We start from the raw sequence: 22,857 nt of genomic DNA, 5'->3' as shown, positions 1-22,857 counted from the left end.
CTTGCCAGATCTCACATGAGTTAGTTAAGGGCATATGTAGTCTGCCGGAGCAATTTCTGATCAACACTCCTAGTGCTTGTAGTAGCAATGTTGAAACGGTACAAGGGACGATTTGTAAAGAAGGACGTTTCAGATCCGTTGATATCGATCTGAAAGAAGGGCAGGCCAAGCTTTGACCAAGCCCATGTCCTCCACGCAACGGCCATCAGGGGAGATGCGATATGTCTTGGCGAGGCGGAATCAAAGCCTCCACAGCAACAAGGCGTCGGCCGGCCACGACCAGCACAGGCGCGAGCCCTGTGTGCCGCTCGTATGGTCTGTTGCGTCCGGAATTCACAGCCGATGGGTCGTTGGAGCAGAGAGATCAGTCCATTGGTTGTAATCCGCCGTTAGGGCAGAAAAATCCATCGCGATCAACAGGCCCAGACCGCGGCGACCGCGACACACTGGTGGATTTGATTAGGATGGGCGACCTGAAGAGGCATCCTGTTTGGGTCACGGATGATCTCAGGTTGCCGGTTGCCGGTTGCCGCCATGTTCATGGTGCTTGTGTGTTTGGGGGATGTTTGATAGGGGGTGGGGAGCGTTCTTCGAGGGATTCGAATCGGATAGTACCTAAAAGTTGAGGAGCTTCAGGAGCTTCAGGAGCTTCAGCATGCAGCAGCCCTATCGTCGCATATGCAGGAACAGGCTCAAACGCCATCCTCCCATGCTCTGATGCAAAGCGAAGGGTTCGATCCACTGCGGTTTGTGCTGGCGGGAGATGAGGCTGCCGGCGGATCCACCGCCAAGCAGGAACTGCCGGGGAAGGTAGCATGATTGGGGCAGTTACCTGCTGCCCCTGACCCAAACCCAGCACTAACCACCTTAGGGCCCTCTAGTTCCTCCACCTCACCAGCAGCTAACCGACTAGCGTGCTGGTCAGGGGCAGCGCATTGCGCGGTGCCCCAAACTTTGGCAGGCTGAAATGGATCCCCCAAGTCGCCCAGATTGCCTGATCAGGAATCGTTTCCAGGGAAAGACCGTCGAGGGGGCCATTCAGGGTCTGTAGGCGCCGGGCCCCCATCCACTACCATTGGAGTCCCTGCAAGCGGTTTGGGGGCAATCATGCTAGCCAGGGCTGCTGCGCAGTTGGCCGGTCGTGGCCTGGTCCCTTTTCTTTGCCGTGCCCGCTGTTGACCTTTCTCTCTCTTCGACCTCATTCTCTGCGAGCTTCTTGTGTCCAACGGCCTCAGGCCATATTCCATTCGTTTCCTTTCCGAGTTAATTAACTCCAGTCATTCGCTCATTCACAATCCTTCCGACACAATGAAGTTTGAGATCTCTTCGTCCCGCGCGGCTGCGCTCGTCGCCCTCATTGCGAGCGTCGAGGCCGCTCGTCATGGCCATCACCACGCCCACCGCCACGAACCTAGCTCGGAGAACGTCACCATCGAGAAGCGTGGCGGCCAGTGCCAGTTCCCCAGCGATGCAGGCCTCGTTCCCGTCACCCCCAACGAGCAGAACGCTGGCTGGGCCATGAGCCCCGACCAGCCTTGCAAGCCCGGCAACTACTGCCCCTACGCCTGTCCCTCTGGTCAGGTCTCCATGCAGTGGGATCCCAAGGCTACGTCCTACAGCTACCCCATGTCCATGGTAAGTGCACGTCGATCCTCCACCTGTCATATGGCAGGGATATGCATACTATATGCAAGGGACCCGGTTCTGACATGTCATCTATAGAACGGTGGTCTGTACTGTAACGAGAATGGCGAGATCGAGAAGCCCTTCCCCAACAAGCCTTACTGTGAGGATGGCACTGGTGTCATCAAGGCCAAGAACAAGGCCGGTAAGGCCGTGTCCTTCTGTCAGACCGTCCTGCCCGGAAACGAGGCCATGATCATCCCCACCCTGGTCGAATCGATCAGCACTCTCGCCGTCCCGGGTCAGTCTTACTGGTGCGAGACCGCTGCCCAGTACTACATCAACGCCCCTGGTGTCACTGCCGAGGAGGGTTGTGTCTGGGGTACCAACGCCAACCCCGTCGGTAACTGGTCTCCTTACACCGCCGGTGCCAACACCGTCGCCAACGGAGACACCTACCTCAAGATCGGCTGGAACCCTATCTACCTGGAGCCGACCACTCCCTTCCGCAATGTCAAGCCTACCTTCGGTATCGAGATTGAGTGTGAGGATGGCAAGTGCAACGGCATGCCCTGCAAGATCGATCCCTCCACTATGGGCATCAACGAGATGCTCGGTCCTGCCGTTGGTCAGGGTGCCGGTGGTGCTACTGGCTGTACTGTGACTGTCCCCAAGGGTTCCACTGCTCACATTGTTGTCTGGGAACTGGACGGCAGCAGCGGTGATGGCAGCTCCTCCGAGACCATCTCCGTCTCCACCAGCACCGCTACCCCAACCTCGTCCTCGACCAGCACCAGCACTCCCACCCCGACTCCTACCACCACGGAGACTCCCACCGAGACCTCCACCTCTACTTCGACTCCTACTTCCACCCCGACTAGCACCCCCACTTCCACCTCGACTCCTACCCCCACCTCGCCATCGACCTCGACTGTCACCCCCCACCTCCATTGTGAATCCCTCCAGCAGCAGCAGCAGCAGCAGCATGCTGCCCAAGTCGAGCCCCTCGATGAGCTACACCTACCGCCCCCATGTCTTCACCGGTAGCGCTGAGATCATGGGTGCCTCTGCAACTACCGGGGCTGCTTCCTCGTCTGCCACTGGCTCTGCCTCTCCGGGTGCCAACAGTGCTTCCAGCACTGCTGTCTCCATGATGAGCATGGTCTTTGGTGCCGCGGCTGCCATGGTCATGAACTTCTAGATCAGTCTCAGCTGGCTAGATTCTTCTGCAGAAAGGGTTTCCCCATGTATAGATGACTTGGGAAATATCCGCAGACTCTGTGTCGGTGGAACTCCGACAATAGGACATGCACACTATTCACTTCTAATTTTTCCCTATTGCTTACAATTCTGCATTGTTCAACCAGAACGCCACTTCACACTTATGACGACATCAACGTTGCCATCTTCTATTTTTACACCTTACGACTTATATACCTTTGGCTCCTCAGCAACTGGCTTTTCTTGTTAGCTTCTTGGATATCCAATTTTCCTCGTTTTGATATGCATTGGGTTATTTTATTTGGGTTCCTAATTCGACGACCGGGGAATGTTCTTTGAGTTGAGCGAGTTTGGATGGATCTTTTTTGGACTGGACATAGGAAAATGGGCTTTGCAAATCTACCTTTACTACCTCGACTTCCTCTTCTTCGGTGCATGTCTTGCCAGGAGGAGTTTCTCCGCGCAGAAGTCCTTGTAGATTCTTAACCTTCTCGTTTGGCCTGTATACTACAAGTACTGAAATCTGGCACATATTATCTTATTTGTTCGAGCCACTAAGTAATCTTTAATTTAATATTTACCCTGAGGTAGTATGTATGTGCCATTAATATTCTCTTGTGCAGTATGGTGGTTGACAGTCGTATGCTAGCCTTTGAGCTCGCGCCATGATATGCTTTACTGTGTTATTTATACCCGGCAGAAATGATCGCTTCTAACGCCATTTTCCATGATGCCTCCATTCCATATAGAATGCCAGCATTCTTTCAAATCAATCTCTTCGTCATCTCAATGATTCAACTCCTCAACCGGAATAATCATATCAGGTCTCCTAGCTGCAACAGCCAGTCCATTGATGTTCCGTTGCCGGACCTCGCGCATGTATTTTCTCTGTTCAAAAGGAATGTCGTGGTTGTTCTCGTCGTCGAGGCCGTGATACATTGTCCAGATACCGAAGCCGATGAGCACCACGGCTACACAGCCGACGATGATGACAAAGACGTAGAGAGAAAAGCGAGAGGAGCCCGAGTCACGCTTGAGGAGGGAGGTTGTGGCGCTCATTGTGGTGTCCCAGGGTGCCATTGTGAAAGATCTGATAAATTCTGTATGACTGTAGCCATTGTTAGTTGAGTTCATTGTATTGTCGAGGTGATCAGGTCATGATGTACCTTTTTCACGTAAATTGAGTAGGATAGTAGGGGAATGGCTCTTTCTGGTACAAAGAATGTACGATATATCCCCGAAAAGCAAAGGTTAAGGGCTCAACCAGAGAAGTAGGTAGAGCTTGACGCTGAGAAAAAGGTGATGCAAACGAGGCGGACCAGATAAATATAAGGATTCGATTCGGGGGCCATCCATCAAATGCTAGTTTCCATCACCAGCGGCCCCAAAGATAGGAACCGGGCAAGTGAAACATGCAAAGCACAACCAGCATGCCAACCAGACTAAGAGCTGGTGCCTACCCGAAAAGGGAATCGCACCTTTTTAGTCTGCGCCCATGATGTCAGAAACCGAGCGGGCCAATCGTAGCCCATTTTTGAATATAGTGGGTCATCCGTTGAGGCCTCTGGTTGGCTGCTTAAATGAGTGCTTTTGCTGGAGAGCTGACAGTCGGCCCCAATTGCAGCCTTTATTTATGCTAACTCCATCCTGACTTATCGCGTGTGCTTTTTCTGGGTCACATTCGTAGCATGGCGAGATCTGTCCCTCATTTTTGTGCTTCATTTTCCTTTTACCCCGTCCGACGTCCTGCCCGATATCGGACTTATCCGGACTTGGTACGCAGTTTGCTAATCCTGTGCTGTATGTACTGCCAGTGGGTATCCCATCCTGAGGTACCCACCGCTTAAGTCTAATAATACCTTCCGGGAGGATCGTCCAACGAGGATCTCGGCGAAAAGACTCCATAGTCCTTGGTGCACAGACCTCATATGCGAATGCGACTCCCACTATCCGAGCAGTGAGAAAGCAATTGCCATCCATTGAATTTTGTTTTATCTTTGTTAGTCTATTGGTATAATACTCCAAAGCTGATGCTTCTTGAGAAAGATATCGTGTCTCCTGCATCCAGTGGTTAGGCCAAATGGACAGCTCACTTGAATCCTGCCTCGCCAAGTCGCCACACCAGGTTCTTCAATAATTCTCTTATGCGATACCTAGCTTCAATTTATGTTACATACGGGCTGTTTTAAACGTGCTTAAACGAACCCTAAAGTTCCGTCTTTGGTGGTGTATTCAACGTCAGGGCCGAGATGCTCGGGACGAATGGTCCGGCGACAAAAGGCGACGAAAATTACGAGCCTATTGCACCATTGTCGTCGGATATACGCATAGTTTAAACATAAATCTACCAGATACTAGCGTTAACTGATCTTATACATTGTCTCCGGACAATTTTTCGTTCATTCTTGTCGCAATAGGCCAGCGAATTCTAGTACCTATACCTATGGATACCGCAGGATTCGGGAGCGAGATTTCATCGCACAACACCCTTAATCGACTACACTAAATTTGCGTATAAACTCAATCCAGCAGTTTTTGCATGCAAGTTCAATTTTGCAAATTTTGCAACTGCGTCCCCTAAGTTTCTTCAACAATGGGGAGAGGATGAATCCATTTGAGTCATGGATCCGAGATTCCTTAGTCAGCACGACGACCGCCCGCGCCCTTCGACGAAGAGTAATCTCAGCTTGCCACTACTCCCCGCCATGCTCGCCATGGATGCAGCAGTCGATCGGTCATGCTACACTTGTCGCAACCGGCGTATCCAATGCGACCAGACCGGTGTGCCGTGCGCCAAGTGCACGAAGGCCGGCCTGGAATGCTTCGATAAACGGCCGTTCCGATGGGTCAAAGGCGTGGCGATCCGCGGCAGGATGCAGGGCGTATCCTACGATGGCAATAAGCCTGCGAAGAGCTCTGCGAATGGTCAATTGGCTGTGGTGAAGACGAATGCTACCCGTCGGGGCCAGCGCAAAAAGAGTGGTATGTACACGTGAAGAAAAGAATTTATTGTGGGAATTGGAAGTTGATCGAGCTGACTGCGATATAGATACTTTTGATATTACAACGCCTTTGCCTTTTTTGATGCAAGATCCATCAAAATATATGTTGGATCAAAAGTCGCAATATTATGTCGACTATTGTAAGAGCGAGGGAAAATTTATTGATGGTCAAATATGCTGACCATATCTTCACAGTTAATGACCGAATATGCAAGCTTTTCATTGTATACGACAGCGACAGAAACCCATTCAGAGGTCTGATCCCTCTAGGCTACCAAGACCCAGTCCTCATGAAGGCACTTCTTGCACTTGCAGCCCGCCACCATGTCAACACTGGCCAATCTTTCCAACTGACCGAGTTACCGGCCGCGTCTTCGTTCCAGCAGGCCAATGCAAACAGAGACGCTCTGTCCTTCAAACAACAGGCTATAGAAGCATTGACTCACGCCCTCGGTGACCCCATTCGGTCTAAAAAGGACACCACCGTGGCCAGCATATTTCTCTTGATTTTCCTGGACCTTCTTGAATCTGGCAGTGATGGCTGGAATTTTCATCTGGAAGGTGCTAAGAATTTGATTGCATCGACTTATCTACATCCCGATTGCAAGGCGAGCATCAATGATGGACCAGGTCAGACGGTTCAGGAGATTCGGAAGTTCATCACCAAACAGCTACATTTGTGAGTTCCGACATGTTTTTCCTGGTCTAACTACTGACTTTCTGGGTAGCATCGAGACTCTTGGATCGGCATATCTACGCCCAAAACTCTTATCCCAAGATTCAAAATTTGACCCACAAACGATGCAATGTCAAGAATCTACCGAATCTACCGAAACGTCGTTTCTCGGATGCCCAGAATTCCTCTTAACTGTGATCCAATCTCTTTCCATGCAAAGAGATGGCCTTGCGGAGGCAGAGTGGCCACTCGATCCCACCACCCTTCAAACCCATTTGAAATCCACGACATCATTGGTCGAGGCAATCCGCGGCTTTGACAGCTACGCCTGGGCCTCGAATCTAAAGCAATCGCGACAGTCGTCACCGCAGGAGATTATCAGTCTATGCAACTTGTCAGAGTCATACAAGCTCGGCGCGTCTCTCTATGCGCGTCGCATCATTAGCGCCTTAAATGGGGAGTCGACCGAGCTGGATGGTCTGGTCACCGAGCTCTTGGGCGTGATTGACTCGTTGAAGAATGACTCAGCAATATTTAAGTGTATACTCTGGCCAATGTTCGTCGCTGGTTTGGAGTGTCAGTGGCAAGCTCAGAGGGATTTTCTCGTCGGATGTATCGAGAAATTTTGGGATATCACCAACTGTTTGAATGCTGTGAATGCTGCGAAGGCTTTGCAGGAGTATTGGCAAAAGCAAGACTTGGCTGGAGAATCTCGGCCGCAGTGGATTTTTAGCATTGGAAGCTTGGGCCGGGACTGGCTTTGGGTTTAGCTGTACGATATGATACGAATTATGACTTTATTTCACGACCACACTCTGCGACCGATTCTCGAATATTGATTATTGCCCGTTAATCACCAACTTGAATGCTTGCAACAGATCACTTCTCAGATCATCCCAGTTTTCCAGACCCACACTGACTCGCAGCAACTTGCGATCCACCTTGGAATCCGACAGTGCCCGCCATTCAATGAGAGATTCCACACCACCTAGACTCGTGGCATGCTGGAAGAAATTCAACTTGGTCGGTAGCAACTTAGCAGATTCTTCGTTCTGCAAAACAATTGAGAAAACAGGACCGAACCCATTCGGCATCTGCTTCTCCAACCACGCTTCTTTCTGTAGACTGGCATGGTAGATCTTCTGAACAACAGTCTGGATGATCGCCTCCTCACTACCAGGAGTCGGAGCAGAGACATGCATGGCGTCGTCAAGCCACGAGACAATCTTCGCGCAATTCTGACTAGCACGCTGCACCCGAACCTCAAGAGTCCGCAGGCTGCGAAGACCCAACCATCCTTCCAGATTGCCAATATTGTTTCCCAGCGCCACCCGATCCTCGTACAATTGCTTCAACCAATCCTCTCTTTGCACCGCAAGGACACCACATAGCATATCACTGTGGCCTCCAAAATACTTCGAGCCAGAGTGGAATACAATATCGGCTCCCCACAAGAACGGATCCTGCAGTCCTGGAGGACCGAACGTGCTGTCGACGATCAGGTATGCGCCACGGGAGTGTGCCTTTTCGGCATATTCTTTGATGTTGAAGGCCAGTCCGAGAGGATTGACAGGCGTTTCGAGGAGAATTACATCTCCCTTGCCTAGCGTCTCGACCGGACAGTCAAGACTGGTCTTCTGCAAACCTGAAAGGCGCGAAATGACCGAAATGACTTCATGGCTGCCATGGTAGCCCTCGCCCACAGAGATCCGGCGTGGATTAAGAAGGGTCAGGGCCGCGTAAAGTGCAGCGAGACCACTTGCATAGCTCACTGCGTGACCCTTCAGGAGAGTGGAGAGCACCGCTTCGAATCGAGTTGCGTTTGGTGCAAATTCGCGAGAGTATACGTAGTTCTTGCCGTTGAACTCGGCCTGGTGACTAAGTCAGACTTGCGGTCGCATGAGAAATGATAGAACTTTCTATACATACCACCGGGTCTTCTGACGGGACGAGCTGATTTGGATCCTTTGGATATCGGAAGGTGGTGGAGAGGTGGATCGGGGGTGCGACGTCAGTCACCAAGTTCAAGCGGTCATCGGCATGCAGCGCCTGGGTGGCAGGATGGGCGTTTTTCACGGGTGCCATTGTCTCGCGTCGGTGTGGGTATTCAAAGATGAAAGTCAGACCGCAGTGTTTATATAAATCTTCGGGTTGAGCATCGTCTGGTTAGTCATTGACGGAGTATACCCTCTATGTATGCATGGCAATGCCCCACTCCCGTCAAGTTCCTAATCCGGCATGCTATCACCGCTTCCTATTGGCCGAACCACTGCTCTCCCGGCCAGTTCAATCGTGAAAAGGCGATAAACGACTCATTTGGGCGCTCCACCAGCTGCAAATCTCCTCCTTTTTGCCTGCTGTGGTTTAGACAGAAAGAATCGTGCAGGACGTGGCCACACGTTGCGCACAATGCCAGCGGCAGGGCGTGCGATATCCACCACCAGTTGTTCGCATCGGCGACAAGAGCCAACAATAGTCCCGCATTGCCATCCGCTAATCGAAAGCACCGCGATTGGTCTGTTCCGCAGATGTGCTCTCTATCTAATGACTAGTTAACTAGGTAGTAGTACTAAGCATATCGCGGGAAAAAGGAACAGGACATATAAAGGCCCGATTGACTCTCAGGCACCGGCGGGGATCCTCACACAACAATATCTCACTCTCACACTCTTGTGATACTCGCAAAACAATCATGTATCTCCGAGCCGTCCACGCAGAGAATTCGATCAAGGCTCTGTTGGAGTTCATCAAGGAAAATCCTCTGGGTGTCCTCACCACCGCTATTTCCTCATCCTCCTACCCGTTCCTCCAATCCAGCCACATCCCCTGGGTTCTGGATACATACAGCGATGACCCCGACGTACCTGTAAAAGGCCGATTGCGCGGCCACATGGCGCGCCAAAACCCGCACTCCAAAGCCTTGATGGAAGCCTGCGCCGCTTCGTCCACCGGCAAACTCCAGCAGGACGTGATGATACTCTTCACGGCGCAGCATCATCACTATGTGACGCCCAAGTTCTATACCGAGACGAAACCCGCCACGGGGAAAGTCGTGCCGACCTGGAACTACGCTGCGGCGCAGGTCTACGGCAAGGCGACGATCTACTATGACTCGGCTGCGGCAGAGACGTCTTCGTACCTTCAGCAGCAGATTCATGATTTGTCGGAGATGTGCGAGACTTCGATGATGGGTCATACGGGTCAAGAAGGGAAGCCCGGGCCGTGGAAGGTGGCTGATGCGCCGGAGCGGTATATTGATATCATGACGAAGAATATTATTGGCATCGAGGTGTCGATTGAGAGTATTGGGGGCAAGTTTAAGATGTCACAGGAAATGGGAAATGGTGATCGTCAGGGCATTATTGAGGGCTTCGATAATCTGAACTCGGATGTTGGGACGCATATTTCGGAGCTGGTGAAGGAGCGTGGGGAGATGAAAGATGCTCCCAAGGATAAATCATGACTTTGTTAGGAGTTAATTTTTGGAAAATTAATATTTCGATCTCAAAAGACTCAATTGTGGATGTCTGCTAGAATGCATACTTTACGGTATGTGGAGCGACAGTATTATTTTTGCTCCCTTCATCTGCAATAGAACAGGCTGAATGTCTTTGTTCTGCGATCCCGGTGGGTACCAAGAGTGTCATTTGGCAGCTGTTTGGAGCCATCGGGCGATTACCGCATCCCCCGCCTCCCCTCGACATTCCGTTGTCAACCACGCCCGCCCTCCAAGATGCCTCCCTCGGCGCAAACTGTGAGTGCCTTTTATGCCTCTTTACTAACCGGACTTCTTGCATACACCCTGCACCTCTTCATCAGCCCCAAACTCGCTGCCTGGAGCTTACCCCGCACTGCGATCCCCCATGTGGTGCTGCGTAGTTCCATTCTACACAGCATCCCTAGGCCAGTATAATTTCAATTGCAAGTGACAAAATCTAACTCGATGGATCAAAAGACCCGCTTGGTATCCAACCTCCGACTCCTCATACCCCGTCTCCGCCTCCTCCAGAAGAAAGACACCGCTTCCTCCGTCGTCCAACGTCGCGAACTCTCCCAGCTCCTCAGCGAAGGCCGCGAATCGTCGGCGCGTATTCGGGTCGAAAATGTCATCGCTACCGATATTGCCATCGAGGTGATGGAGATGGTCGAGCTGTACTGCGAACTGTTGCTGGCGCGCGCCAACGTCCTCGATCAGCTCGCTTTCGGGGAGAAAGGGAGTCGCGCACGGCTGCGCGCGAAGGAATTATACAAGAAGCAAAACCATCCACAAGCTGGGTCGGCAGGAGCAAAGCTAGCGGAAAGTTCAGGGTCCCGGTTTGGCTTCTCCTGGCTAGGGGCATCGCAAAAGAAGGAGACCAGTGTCGCGGCAAATGACTCTAGTGAAGCGCTGAGCGATGAGGAGAACACATATATGGACACAGCACTGGACGAAGCAGCCGTCGCCATCTTCTACGCTTGGCATCGCTTCCCGCACGAACTGCGCGAACTCACCATGCTTCGCAACATGCTCGGCGAGCGATATGGCAAGGAGTTCATGACATTGGCACAGGAGAATAAGCTGGATTCCGTCAAGGTGCCCGATCGACTTCAGAAGTCACTGCGTGTCCGTCCACCTGGGCAGGACTTGGTGGAACTCTACTTGCGCGAGATCGCAAAGGCATATGGCGTCGCATGGCCGGCTGGGGAAAGGCAAGAAGATCTAGGAAGTGCACCTCCTGAGTTCGTGGACGAGACTCGAGACGACGGTGACGACGGCCAACGGGGCGATCTGCCTGCCACCCCGAATAAGCCGCGTGCAGGCGCTACCGAGGCTAGACGAGCTTCGGATGCCAGTGAGCTCAACAAGGCGACACCTCCGCGCGGTCTTGCAGCTGGTCGCAGTCCTGTCAGCGTTGCTCCGCCTGCACCGAGGACGGATAATCCCAATCCTCGCGTCAAGGTGCCCGGGTCGGAAGAAACTGGTCCTGTGAAGGCGGCCGATACATCAGGGCCACAAGGGAAGAGCAATGGAAATGGGATACCAGAGTTGGACGAGTTGACGCGGAGGTTTGCGGACCTCAAGAGAAAGCCTTGACGCTGCCGCTTCCCGACGAAATCTGTTCGAATACACTCACACTCTGTGCTCGTTGAGCTGCATTTGGGAAAGCCATATCTTTATTCTACGGACTTGACCACTTGATCACCTGCATTGCTGCTGTAGAAGCTTGCAGCTGGGAGAAAAAATCGGTTCTCCGCATGGTCTCCCCTTTTTTGACCGCTTGACTGCACATGTACATTCTCGTAGGGCGTTTTGTCATCATCTAGCCTGGCGCTTGCTAGTTTGGGTTTTAAATTGAACTTGGCGGTTTCTATGCGCAAGACGTCTTCGCTAGCGACCGATGGTTTTCTAGTCGAAGTCGATCCTGTGAGTCGAGGACCAACGTATGGGTGTGAAGTGTCCGTGTTGAATCGAGATTAGTAGATCTCGATCGTGCAGAAGAGGGGCGATCTGGGATCGATATATATCCAAACTTAAACCAAACCTGGCGATCGTTCGGCAGTGGGAGATCCCATTTGGGGACTCATATCATGATCATTCCATCCTCTCTATATCAGCAAATAAAATACATGCACATCCATCACTCCTCGCCGGGGCTGGCTGCAGGCGTCAAGGCACTTGTGCTGCCGCGCGGGCCGTTAGACTAAAAGCGGGACCGAACCCAACGCGGGAAAACCAGACCCCCAATCCGATGCATCTCACGACAACACGAGCTCCCCTGAGCATGTCGAAATCCTAATATGACCGCGTGCCTCGCTCTCTCTTCGATTCCCACCCGCGCGACTCTCCTTCCGACCTACTAAATCCTCGACCCTTCTAAAAAGACCCGAGTTTCTCCTCCCTCCGATCCCGAACCCTCGCGCCAAAAAACACATGCCGGTGTACATGCTACACGGATTCCGCTGGCCTCGCGGAGGCTTCACGGGGATCCGCGTCTACGTCGTCTTGCATAACCTTGAAGAAGCCGCCGCCGAATATATCCAGCAACCTCTCACGTCCGAGCTGATCGCCGAGTCGTTTCAGAAGACCCAGCCGGATTTGGTGTCGCGATTGCCGGAGCTGCGCTTTATTGAGCAGTATGATCCTGCCGATGAGACGAGTAATACTGTGAGTCAGGAGTTTGCGTATGTTGGGGCGAAGGTTGTTGTTTTTCCGGATGGGGGTGGGCTGGCGCCTGCGCCTGGGGCTGGGCCCGGTTTGAATATTGAAGATGTGGTCGAGCAAGGGTCTGGCTTGTCGGCTGATGAAACGAAGGCATTGGAGGAATTGCGAGATCGCCTGGCCCCTGGTGAGAAGATTGGTTGGTTTATGGTTTACAATGGGGACCCGGAACGGTACTATCCTTCCTCGGAGGATGAGGAGGACGAGGAGGAATATGAAGATGAGGATAATTATGCGGATGAGAAGTCGGAGGCTCCGTCGCAGGCTGCAACCGAGCCAGGTACGCCACAGAGTTATACGGTACGTTCTTTCCAGAGTCTTGGAGTCTGTGGCAGGGGTACTAATCTCTGTTCAAGGCTCGTCTGACGAGGCTCTTTCACCGCATGAGCTCTTAAACAAAACCCTCCTACGCGGAGTCACTCCACCTACACCATTTATAACGGTCTCCTGTTTGAGCGAAAACAAGAAAGCGCTCTTGCGCCACAGCTCAGCCAGAGCAAAGCTTTACGAATTTCCACGCCTTATGCCCGTCAAGACTCCGAGAGAGCCATGTGCCAATATTTGATAAAATTGTATGCGCCAGCTAAAAATATTCGCATTTGTTCCCTTTTCTCCTCTACGCGACAATATTCCCACCGGTCGTCCAATCCAAAATAAGGTAGCAACTTCGATCGTATTTGTAGGCAATCCACTAAACCCCGCAAATGCAGGTTCTCCGCTGTGCGTCCTGCAGAGCCGATAGAGGCTCATAAGCGGTGAGCGGGGGCAGTATATCGGCGAGGGAGCTTCGATAACGGCAGCCGCGGAGAATCCCCAAGCTGCGCCCCGAATACCACACCGCGGGGTCCGACTGATGCAGTCCAGGTAAAATCCCTGGTAGACAAAATGGTCCTCTCCTTTATTATCGTCCAGAATCGCCAGTGAGTGTCTCCTGACCCGCCCCGGAAGGCCTGCGATGCTGATGAGCGGTATAGGGGCAAAACGCGCCTTGCGAAGTGGTACGCTCCGTATAGTGTGAGTACAGCTATGCTTCTATCTACAGGGGGATACATACTAATTGCGATGCAGGACGAAGAAAAAGTCAAGCTAAAGGGCGAGGTTCGTGCCGCTACGTGATGTCTCCCGGCGAGACCATGCCCGCTGCAGCAGCGCAACGCAACGAACTGACGAGTGCAGGTCCATCGCCTTGTCGCGCCGAGAGATCAGAAATACCAATCGAATTTCGTCGAGTTCCGCCGCAGTACAAAGATTGTTTATCGTCGGTATGCGGGGTTGTTCTTCTGCGTCTGTGTCGATGCCAATGACAACGAGCTGGCCTACTTGGAGGCTATCCATTTCTTCGTCGAGGTGCTGGATCAATTCTTTGGGAATGTCTGCGAGCTTGATCTCGTTTTCAACTTCTACAAGGTGCGTGGGGTTCCTCAGGGTTCTGAACTGGGTCTCGAGACTGAGGTCGAGGCTAGAATTGAGATTCAAATTTGGAGCCTAAGTCTCGGGGCCTACTCTTCCATATCATATAATGACCCCAGAGTTAGTATTTGTACTAATGCTGTGTGATCAGGTCTACGCAATCCTGGATGAGGTCTTTCTCGCAGGCGAGATTGAAGAAACGAGTAAGCAAGTGGTGCTGACGCGACTGGAACACTTGGATAAACTGGAGTGAGGGCCGGAGGGACGCAGCAGTTCAGACCGGCTTGCGATTCTGATACTACCAATATGCATTAGCAAGTCATTTGCGTGGCGTTTCGGGGTCTGGGTGTGAGAGTGGATAAGAATATTCAATCCCATCTGAATTTGATCATTGTCTAGTTCACTGCAGTCAGCAACTTACTCCTAGTAGTTTTTCTTGGGGCCCTACCTATTGCACTCTGCACGAGTGCGGTAGTCCCCTTTAGGTGAGGTTGCACTTTGTCATGATATCCGCCATCGAGATGCGATATGCCATCATTCGGGACCCCGATGTCGAAATTCAGAGCCAATCTCTCGTAGGGCAGAGACCTGCGCCAAGGCCAGCAGCGGTGTCGCTCGTATTGTTGCCCCGAAGCTCTCGCCGGGACCCTGACGTGCAGGGTCGGATTCAGGGTCTGTATACTCGGGGCCCGCAGGCTCCCGCATTCTGAACTGCCGAAAAACACTGCCGTCTGCACCTGTTTAGCGGGGACAGAACGCCATGCCCAACGAGAATCAATGGTTGCGCTCGCGATAAGATCTGAATGCTTATTTCAACATCGGAGGGTCCATCGCGCCGTTTGCCCTAATTTCCCGTGAGGTGATCGTGCTCATCGATGGCGAACGCACGCCATTCTGGTCTTGGCGCTGCTCATATATTCAGCCCTTTCGCTACTTGGGAAGGAAATGGTCTTAAGACCCTGAGACCCTGTTGTCTCATGTGCTCTGGGCTCGATTTGATACCGGCCCTCTTGCATTCTGAAGCTGGCTATGAAAGCGGCCAGTGGATGACGATGATGCTCAATACTCATACTCACTACACACTAGTCACACTCAGCCCTACGGTCTACAGCATAACGACCACCACCGCCACTGCCCCCGGCAACTGGTCCCCGTCCATTCCCGCCCACCCTTCAGCGCCCACAGACCATCGTTCGTGGGAGGATCCGACTGCTTAACCCAAAGTACTCCCACGTCGACAATACATGGGACCTTCACCGAATCTCACCGACCTCCTGAGATGGATTACCCACCTGCTAAATCCCTCAGCTGTATAGGGACGATCAATGCAAAAAGCATCGGACACTAACGAGGACTGGCTTTCTCCAGCAGGGCACCAGCAGGGCAATTTCCGAAAAAAACGCAAAAGACCTCGTTCCCAGCGTGGACGGCGCGACATCCGCGACGGATGCGGACCAATCCTCAGGGAACACAGCCCTTCGCAGGCCCCTCTGATCGGTGGAATAGTTCCAGGAGCGGTTGATGATCGGGCGACGGTATATTGGATTTCTTGGCATGTGGAACTCGTGCCGCCTTGGTCTCGACCATGAGCCTCGTCAACTTCAACTCAATCAATTCGCGGAGCAGGTGGAGCAGGGAGCGCCACTCCTCGTATGCGAACTCGGCATTGGTTCCATGAGCCAGGTTTGCTCGTGTGTGCCCCTGGATCCACAAGATGGCGATCGGCTATTCTGAAGGTGGGAGGACGGGCAGCCGACGGACGGCCACGGATGGTCCCCTTTCTGTTGCTGCCGGAGATGTTTGTGGCTGCCCAATCGAATCGATGACACGCCCAGATGTGCTCGGAAGGCCGGGGAGCACGGTGCGACACTACCTGAGGGTAACATACACTGTACTTGTACTGGATGGCACGGGCACGGTGTGAACCACGCAGTGCACCGTTTCAGAAATGCGCATTCTCCACCCCGCCGAGTGTACGCGTTGACCTGAGGCGACTGGGTCCAATGAGGGTTACCAGGGGCACGGATCGTCGTCAACAGCCGGCTCCTTGGCTGATCTGCGTCAAACGGACTGAGTCTTGTTCTGAGATACAGTACCATGTGCCCACTCGAACACCCGCACAGGTGGAAATGGAAAAACGGAAGGTGTCCATAGTCCTCGTGTGGGCGAAACGCCGGGCATACGCGGTTCGAGGCTTGGCATACCGGTAATTACGGGATGTGACGGTTTCTGCGGCCTCTCCCGACTCCACACCCCCTGACTATCCCTCCCTGCGTCAGCCTGTGACGTATTGGGTTCTGCGCCGCATTGTCAACGTGGACGTTGCAATATCGCCATTTGCCGGTTATGCAGACTCAGAACAGAGAATATGGAACATGAAGTATGAGAATGGAACCAATTCAATGGAAATTTACACAGCCGCACCCCTACCAGAGAATCTACTATCTCACGACTAATGGGAAACTCAACAGGCGACTGACCAGGAAAGGATTGACAGCTCGGCCAAGCCCAGCGTGGATGTGGAAACATCGCCACTCGCGGGGGCAAAATGCCTTGCGAACAGTGCTCGAGCGGTTCCTCAGTCATGATTGGCCAGCCCTCTGACAGATGCCCACCGCCTCGAGTTATCGCAACCTCAGATCAGAAGAGCGACGGTATTTTTTCACCTTTTTTTTTTTTTTTAATTTCCACCCCTTATCGTCTCCATATCAACCCTGGAGTCCCTCCCCCTTCTAGACTTTTTCGAAAGTCTTGTCCTTTCTTTATATACATATACCCACTCGTCCCTGCACATCACTCTTTTCTTTTCCTCTCTACTCCCGTAATCCTTCCCTCCATCTCCATAATTCACATACCGCCATCATGTCTCTCGCTCTCTCCGACAACCTGGCTCCTCAGCCGATGACCGATGTCTTCACCTCGGACACCAACATTGACCGCCGCAAGTGCCACCGCACTGTGCCCATGAAGGTGCTGGCTCTGGGTGTTGGCCGTACCGGTACTGCCTGTGAGTGGATATCCTCCAATTGGCGCATCTAGAAAGTCAAGCGCAAGGAGATGGGAAGTATGAGACTGACTCGCGATCGCTAGCTCTCCGCAAGGCCCTCGAGCGCCTGGGCTACGGCAAGTGCTACCACATGATGTGCGCCAGTGTTGAGAACCCGCCGGACTGCCTGATGTGGCACGATGCCCTGAACGCCAAGTACAAGGGCGAGGGCGAGTTCGGCCGCAAGGAATGGGACCAGCTTCTGGGTGACTGCCAGGCCGTGTGCGACTGGCCTGCCTGCGCTTTTGCTAAGGAGCTCATCGAGGCCTACCCCAACGCAAAGGTCATCCTGACCACCCGTGATGTCGACCCGTGGCACGCGTACGTCTGCTCTTTCCCGCAATGTCTCTGATTCCAAATTGAAGAAACAAATGAGCTAACTTCCATATAGTTCCGTCATGAAGACCGTCTACTGGCGTGTCAGCGACCCCGAGCACAAGTTCGTCTCGAACTTCAGCTGGGCCGCCGGAATGTACTATCCCATGCTCAACAAGTTCTTCGAGACTTTCTTCCGTGGTGACTTCCCCGGTAAGGGGAAACAGGTCTACAACGAGCACGTTGCCGAGGTTCGCAGCTTGGTGCCTCCGGAGCGTCTGCTGGAGTACAACATCAACGACGGCTGGGGTCCACTGTGCGAGTTCCTCGGCGAGGAGACTCCCGACACCCCCTTCCCTCGCGGTAACGACATGGCCGACTTCTACAAGCGATGCAGTACCCGCAACCGCCACCAGATGATGAACGCTGCCCTCCAGGCCCTCACCATGGGTGGTACCCTTCTGGCCACTGGCCTCGCTGCCACCATGGCCTGGAAGCGCTTCGTGAAATAGATGAAGTGCGGGACAGCTCCTTGCATTCTTTTTGTTTGTTCTCTTTGCATTCCTGAGCTGGCCCCACAGTGTGTGCAGGCGCCGCTAGCGGGGGCAGCTCACGGTGGTCCATATTCCCAGAATTTTGTCTTCAACTGGCCACTGGTGATTTTTTATAATATCCCTTTTCCCTTTTTTATGCTGCACAGTTCCAACTGAATTGGGAACGAAGCTACGGTGCATTTTGATAATTCTTTTTGGTACATATATTTGTCCTGGAAAACATCGGATCTTGAATTTTCTTCTCATTAATTTTTCTTTTGCATCATTCTTTGCATTCTGTATGCAAGCCACCACGAAACAAACATCCCCAGAAGAATGGACCCTGTTTAGCACGTCATTCAAAGGGAGAATCAGCCCTGAATTCTGGCCCTGCCTGGACGCAGGGGAGCAAGCTCTCCAGTCAACGGACAGATATCGTCCAATCCTGTTGTCGAAAATTGTTCTTTCATGGCGCACATGGAGTGAGATGAATACCAAAAAAAGAATCAATGTCTTGCAATCTGCATCTCCAAAATACATACATCCGTAATACTACAAACATAGGATGTTCACGCGTGTAGTTAATCTCAGATCTCCGCCAGACAAACCGGAGCCAAGACACCTCCAGTGTTTAGTCAGGCCACCTAAGCATCTTCCAGCTCCAGCAATCGTTCTCCCACCGATCACAGCCTGGGCCGTGCCGAGGGTGCTTTCCGATGCAACGAGGGGGCCAGAGGGGCCCCTTCGTACTCGTACGAAGGCGACACTCAAGGAGATTGCTTGGCTGGACTAGCGTCTTGGCAGGTAAGCCACACGCTAGGGTAATTAATCGTTGGGCGCGATGGGGAAAGGTACGTGCTAGGAATAGTGCTAGTATGTGGATTGGCACCGGGCCAGTGTTCCCCGTCGCCCCTCAGGCGTTCTCGTTCAAATCAAATCTCGAAACTGCTTTTGCGTTCTCTTTGGCTGTGGGCTAGTACGTGGTTGGCTTGCGTGGGAAGCCAGCCGCGCCGCAAAGGATTTGGCGTTTCTTGGCTTGGCCAGGGGCCATCGTCGTGGAGGGTGACGCATGCGGTTTAACATTGACGAAAATGCGATTGTGCTCTTTGGTTCGAGTGTTCAAGTCAAAACCGACCCTCAGATATACCTGACCCGTGCAAATGATAAAGCAGACGCGCTTATCGGGAGAAAGTTTCCTGGCTCCCATGACGTTTGAAGATCGGTGACTCTCGCGGTTCAGTTCAGTGGTTCCATCTGATCGCAGAGTCAATCAGGTTTTTTTTTTCTGCTCTTGGCTTGGACCCTGGCGCCGTTTGCGGGTGAGTGCCAGAAGTGGTTGGAAAGATCCTCATCCAGAGTGTATTTTATCCCATTACATAGGCCGAAGCAATACTCCGTCGACGTTTGGTCTTAAGTCTCTCCTTTGAGAGATTCAGAGCAGGAATCCTGCCTCTAGTCCAGCCACAGTGTATGCACTTCTTATGCATGGTAGTAGAGCTCGGCCTAGATTTGGCCTAATGGAGGGGAGTTTTCGCTGCCGTCGACGGTGGTATTCATTGTATGGGCCCGTACAGAATTGTATTGAAGTTGTAACGACACTAGTCTGCAAGAGGGAGGGCGACCAGCTACACCAGCCACACGCACGTGGCTGTTTCCCCGATTGAGGTGTGGCGAGTCGGATTCGTCAGGCGTGGCCGCGTTGCGAATCGACGCAAGGCTCCCATCGATAGTAGAGATCGGAAGAATACCTTCAGGTATGTCGACATCAGATCATCCGTCTTATAGCTCTCCACACCCTTTGACTTTTGACTGCAGAGAGACGGCCCCTGAGTTTGTAGGCGGTGCACAGCTCTGGCCTCCCCCTGGTTTCTGTTTAGCCGCGCAGGTATGACGCGGCCCAGCCAATTTACCGTACCATACGTTTTCATCCACCCCGAACCCGACGAGGTGCAAACCGCAAACCCTGTTCGAGTTGAGGGCCCCATTGTCGTAGACCCTGTTGAACCCTATCTATGCGAATGCGATTAACCCACGAGGCCGCACAGGCAATCCGATCTCGTTTCCATCCGATCCCCGCTGGCATTACCCGGGCTTGGCAGCAAGCAGACTTGCTTCAACTCTAAATGCTTAACCCTTTCTTTCCGGGGCCGCTGGGTGGCCAGTCCCCCGTGGGTTTCACCTTCATCGATGGGCAGTGCCCAATGAGGTTGCAGATCCGCATGGCGAGTGGAGCTGTGGTTCTCCGCTGGAGTGACAGCAGTGGAGCGGACTCGTACTCTTTCCCCCTCTGCATTAAGGGCCCGCGAATTCCTCCTTGCATGCCTTCGTCTCTTTCTACCCCTTCTGAAAGTCGTTCGCCATTCCTCCTGGGAGTGATGTGAAGAGGAGGATCCCATGGTCGCCACTACTCGCTCGTTAGGGAGGCCCTGCTCCCTCCCCATACTGCTGGGTCTGCTGCTATGCGCCGCTCATGCAGTCGCGCAGCAGACAGCCTTTTATAAGTCGGTTCGTGGTCGCCCTTCAGTTATGCGTGCTTGTGGATCGCGCAATCCCTCGGAGCCTTTTTCATGATTTCTGCGTCGCGCGAAATATCCTCCTATCAAACTAACCCGTGCGTCCGTCTTGCAGCGACCGGACATCTACCCTCCCCTCTTTTCCATTGAGAAAAGCGATCCCGAGAAGCTGAGCCCCGGATACATCTTTATTACACCCTACGAGGTCGATAATCCCGGCCCGTATATCTTTGACAACGATGGAGTATGTGCGCCAATTGATTCGAGCTGCGTCCCAAACTTGCCACCATTAGCGCATCGAGACTGACCGCGGGGTTTCGCATATTTAGGAGCTAGTATGGAGCGGCTGGGGTACCTCGGGGCCCGGCAATGCCCATGGCATGCACGTCTGCCAGTATAAGGGCGCCGATCACCTGTGCCTGTTTCAGGGCAACCAGCAGAAAGGATACTGTCGCGGACATGGCCTGATCTTGGATAACAGCTATCGCATCGTGCGGTCTGTACAGCCCGGTGGCGGAATGGCCTCCAGCGACATGCACGAGTTTCTTCCGATTAACGACGGTAAAACCGCGCTCATGACGGTCTACCAACAACGTCAATTTGACATGACGCCGTGGAACATCAAGACCGGTGTTGGTTGGTTGATGGAGAGTGTGTTCCAGGAAGTCGACGTGGAGACCAGCAAGGTGCTTTTTGAATGGCGTTCGCTGGACCATGTCGACCCGTCCAACAGTTACACATGGCCGCGGCACACGGATACCTCGGGAACGGGGTTGAACGTTCATGAGCCGTGGGATTATTTCCATATCAACTCGATCGACAAGAACAAGGATGGCGACTACCTGATCTCGTCGCGCCATACGTGCGCCATTTATAAGATTTCTGGAAAGGATGGATCTGTTGTTTGGCGACTGCATGGGTCTCAGCCAACGTTCCGGAATATCAACTTTAGCTTCTCGCAGCAGCACGATGCGCGCTGGTTGTTCGAGAACGCTACCCACTCGGTCGTTTCTCTTTATAATAACGGGTATAATGGCTTCAATCAGACACACTCCTACTCCGGGGGTATGATCATCCTCATCGATCATGTGGAGAACACCGCTCTTCAGCTTCACGATTACAAACCCCATATCAGTGACTTGGTCAGCTCGAGCCAAGGAAACTTGCAGCTCCTGCCGAACAAGAACGTTTTCATGGGATGGGGCAATAACCCCTATGTGTCCGAACATGATGAAGAAGGAAATCTGGTGCTCTGGGCCCACGTCTCTGGCAACGACTTGATGAACTACCGTGCCCAGAAGTTCGAGTGGGAGGGCAACCCCACGGATTCCCCTGCTCTCTGGGCCTATTCTCGAACCCCCGAACCTTTCTCTCCCACCACCTTCTACGTGAGCTGGAATGGTGCCACTCGCGTCCAAAGTTGGCGCTTCTTCGGCGCCCAGAACATGACTGGGCCCTGGACCTACTTGGACCAGGTCAACAAGACCGGCTTTGAGACCGAATACACCAACGCCAGCTTCTATGTCTGGACCCGAGCTGAGGCCGTCGATAAGAACGGTGTTGTTTTGGGCAAGTCCGAGCAGAGGTATACCTTCGTTCCATCACCCGAGCTGCGCGACTTCTGTCAAGACGAAACATGTCTTGATGCGCCCGGATTTGGATTCCCGGGCGAGGATCTCGCTGAACCTCTCATCCCGCCTGCGGGCGTGAATACCGTGCCGTGGGTTGATCCAGAGCACGACGGTGCCATCTGGACCTACCCTTCAGGCTTCCCTCATACAACAGGTGCTATGGTTTATCCCGCGAAGTGGAGTACACGCAGTAAGCGAACCCCCTCTTCCCCTCGTATTTTCTTATAGATCCATCTCTATTTCCCTTTGCCGATGTCCTCATTGCTGTGCTGACCAGTTCACTCTAGCTCTTCTTATTTGGGGTGTCGTTGCTCTTGCCTGTTGCCCAGCTCTTATTGGAGTCTACTTCGTCTATCGCCGTCATCAACGGCGTCAACTACAACGGCTGGACCGGTTGGATGGCGATGCAGATGCGGACTCATCGGAGCCGCTGAACGGGTTCTCCGAGCGGAAATCTCCACTGGAAACAGCCGCTCTTCCCTGGTGGAATTGGCGGCGGTGGACCACCGCAGCTGAGACGCATTATTTCCCGCTCGTAGATCGCAGTCCACTGGGGCGCGAACGCGAGCGTGAGCGGAGTGAATAGCGCCCCTCTTTTGTTTATTTTTTTTTTCGTCTCTCCATATTCCGAGGTATTCCCACTTTTGCATTGCTTGGCCAGCTCATCTTTGTTTTCATATTGTCTCAT

At 52.9% G+C, this 22,857-nt stretch overlaps 9 protein-coding genes across 9 annotated transcripts; 7 read left to right on the top strand and 2 right to left on the bottom strand.

The window, feature by feature from the left end:
- Positions 1–1,308: 1,308 nt before the first annotated feature.
- N7532_011392 (SUN domain-containing protein) lies at positions 1,309–2,824 on the top strand (the record flags this gene model as incomplete). Its single annotated transcript, XM_056623883.1, has 3 exons — positions 1,309–1,635; positions 1,723–2,556; positions 2,621–2,824. The coding sequence occupies 3 exons, from the start codon at positions 1,309–1,311 to the stop codon at positions 2,822–2,824; spliced, it is 1,365 nt and encodes a 454-aa protein (XP_056468871.1).
- An 806-nt stretch (positions 2,825–3,630) lies between these two features.
- Positions 3,631–3,924, bottom strand: N7532_011391 (uncharacterized protein; the record flags this gene model as incomplete). Its single annotated transcript, XM_056623882.1, has 1 exon — positions 3,631–3,924. The coding sequence occupies one exon, from the start codon at positions 3,922–3,924 to the stop codon at positions 3,631–3,633; it is 294 nt and encodes a 97-aa protein (XP_056468870.1).
- Positions 3,925–5,549: 1,625 nt separating this feature from the next.
- On the top strand, positions 5,550–7,292 carry N7532_011390 (Zn(II)2Cys6 transcription factor; the record flags this gene model as incomplete). Its single annotated transcript, XM_056623881.1, has 4 exons — positions 5,550–5,826; positions 5,894–5,986; positions 6,042–6,525; positions 6,575–7,292. 4 exons carry the CDS (start codon positions 5,550–5,552, stop codon positions 7,290–7,292), a joined length of 1,572 nt encoding a protein of 523 aa, XP_056468869.1.
- A 69-nt stretch (positions 7,293–7,361) lies between these two features.
- N7532_011389 (putative transsulfuration enzyme family protein) lies at positions 7,362–8,607 on the bottom strand (the record flags this gene model as incomplete). Its single annotated transcript, XM_056623880.1, has 2 exons — positions 7,362–8,393; positions 8,452–8,607. 2 exons carry the CDS (start codon positions 8,605–8,607, stop codon positions 7,362–7,364), a joined length of 1,188 nt encoding a protein of 395 aa, XP_056468868.1.
- Positions 8,608–9,214: 607 nt separating this feature from the next.
- N7532_011388 (FMN-binding negative transcriptional regulator) lies at positions 9,215–9,985 on the top strand (the record flags this gene model as incomplete). Its single annotated transcript, XM_056623879.1, has 1 exon — positions 9,215–9,985. The coding sequence occupies one exon, from the start codon at positions 9,215–9,217 to the stop codon at positions 9,983–9,985; it is 771 nt and encodes a 256-aa protein (XP_056468867.1).
- A 270-nt stretch (positions 9,986–10,255) lies between these two features.
- On the top strand, positions 10,256–11,596 carry N7532_011387 (IST1 family protein; the record flags this gene model as incomplete). Its single annotated transcript, XM_056623878.1, has 2 exons — positions 10,256–10,276; positions 10,478–11,596. The coding sequence occupies 2 exons, from the start codon at positions 10,256–10,258 to the stop codon at positions 11,594–11,596; spliced, it is 1,140 nt and encodes a 379-aa protein (XP_056468866.1).
- An 837-nt stretch (positions 11,597–12,433) lies between these two features.
- N7532_011386 (AP-2 complex subunit sigma) lies at positions 12,434–14,384 on the top strand (the record flags this gene model as incomplete). The annotated part of the gene is made up of 6 exons (XM_056623877.1): positions 12,434–13,021; positions 13,586–13,641; positions 13,696–13,735; positions 13,790–13,819; positions 13,898–14,128; positions 14,283–14,384. The coding sequence occupies 6 exons, from the start codon at positions 12,434–12,436 to the stop codon at positions 14,382–14,384; spliced, it is 1,047 nt and encodes a 348-aa protein (XP_056468865.1).
- Positions 14,385–16,993: 2,609 nt separating this feature from the next.
- On the top strand, positions 16,994–18,004 carry N7532_011385 (sulfotransferase family protein; the record flags this gene model as incomplete). The annotated part of the gene is made up of 3 exons (XM_056623876.1): positions 16,994–17,138; positions 17,222–17,498; positions 17,569–18,004. The coding sequence occupies 3 exons, from the start codon at positions 16,994–16,996 to the stop codon at positions 18,002–18,004; spliced, it is 858 nt and encodes a 285-aa protein (XP_056468864.1).
- A 2,144-nt stretch (positions 18,005–20,148) lies between these two features.
- Positions 20,149–22,755, top strand: N7532_011384 (arylsulfotransferase family protein; the record flags this gene model as incomplete). Its single annotated transcript, XM_056623875.1, has 4 exons — positions 20,149–20,397; positions 20,654–20,782; positions 20,868–22,359; positions 22,457–22,755. 4 exons carry the CDS (start codon positions 20,149–20,151, stop codon positions 22,753–22,755), a joined length of 2,169 nt encoding a protein of 722 aa, XP_056468863.1.
- Between the last annotated feature and the right edge of the window lie 102 nt (positions 22,756–22,857).

Source organism: Penicillium argentinense (genome assembly GCF_028826775.1).
Source record: "Penicillium argentinense strain IBT 30761 chromosome Unknown utg000011l_segment0_segment0, whole genome shotgun sequence".
NCBI lineage: Eukaryota > Fungi > Ascomycota > Eurotiomycetes > Eurotiales > Aspergillaceae > Penicillium > Penicillium argentinense.
The sequence above is the reverse complement of the archived record's forward strand: the minus strand, read 5'-3'. Positions and strand labels throughout refer to the sequence as shown.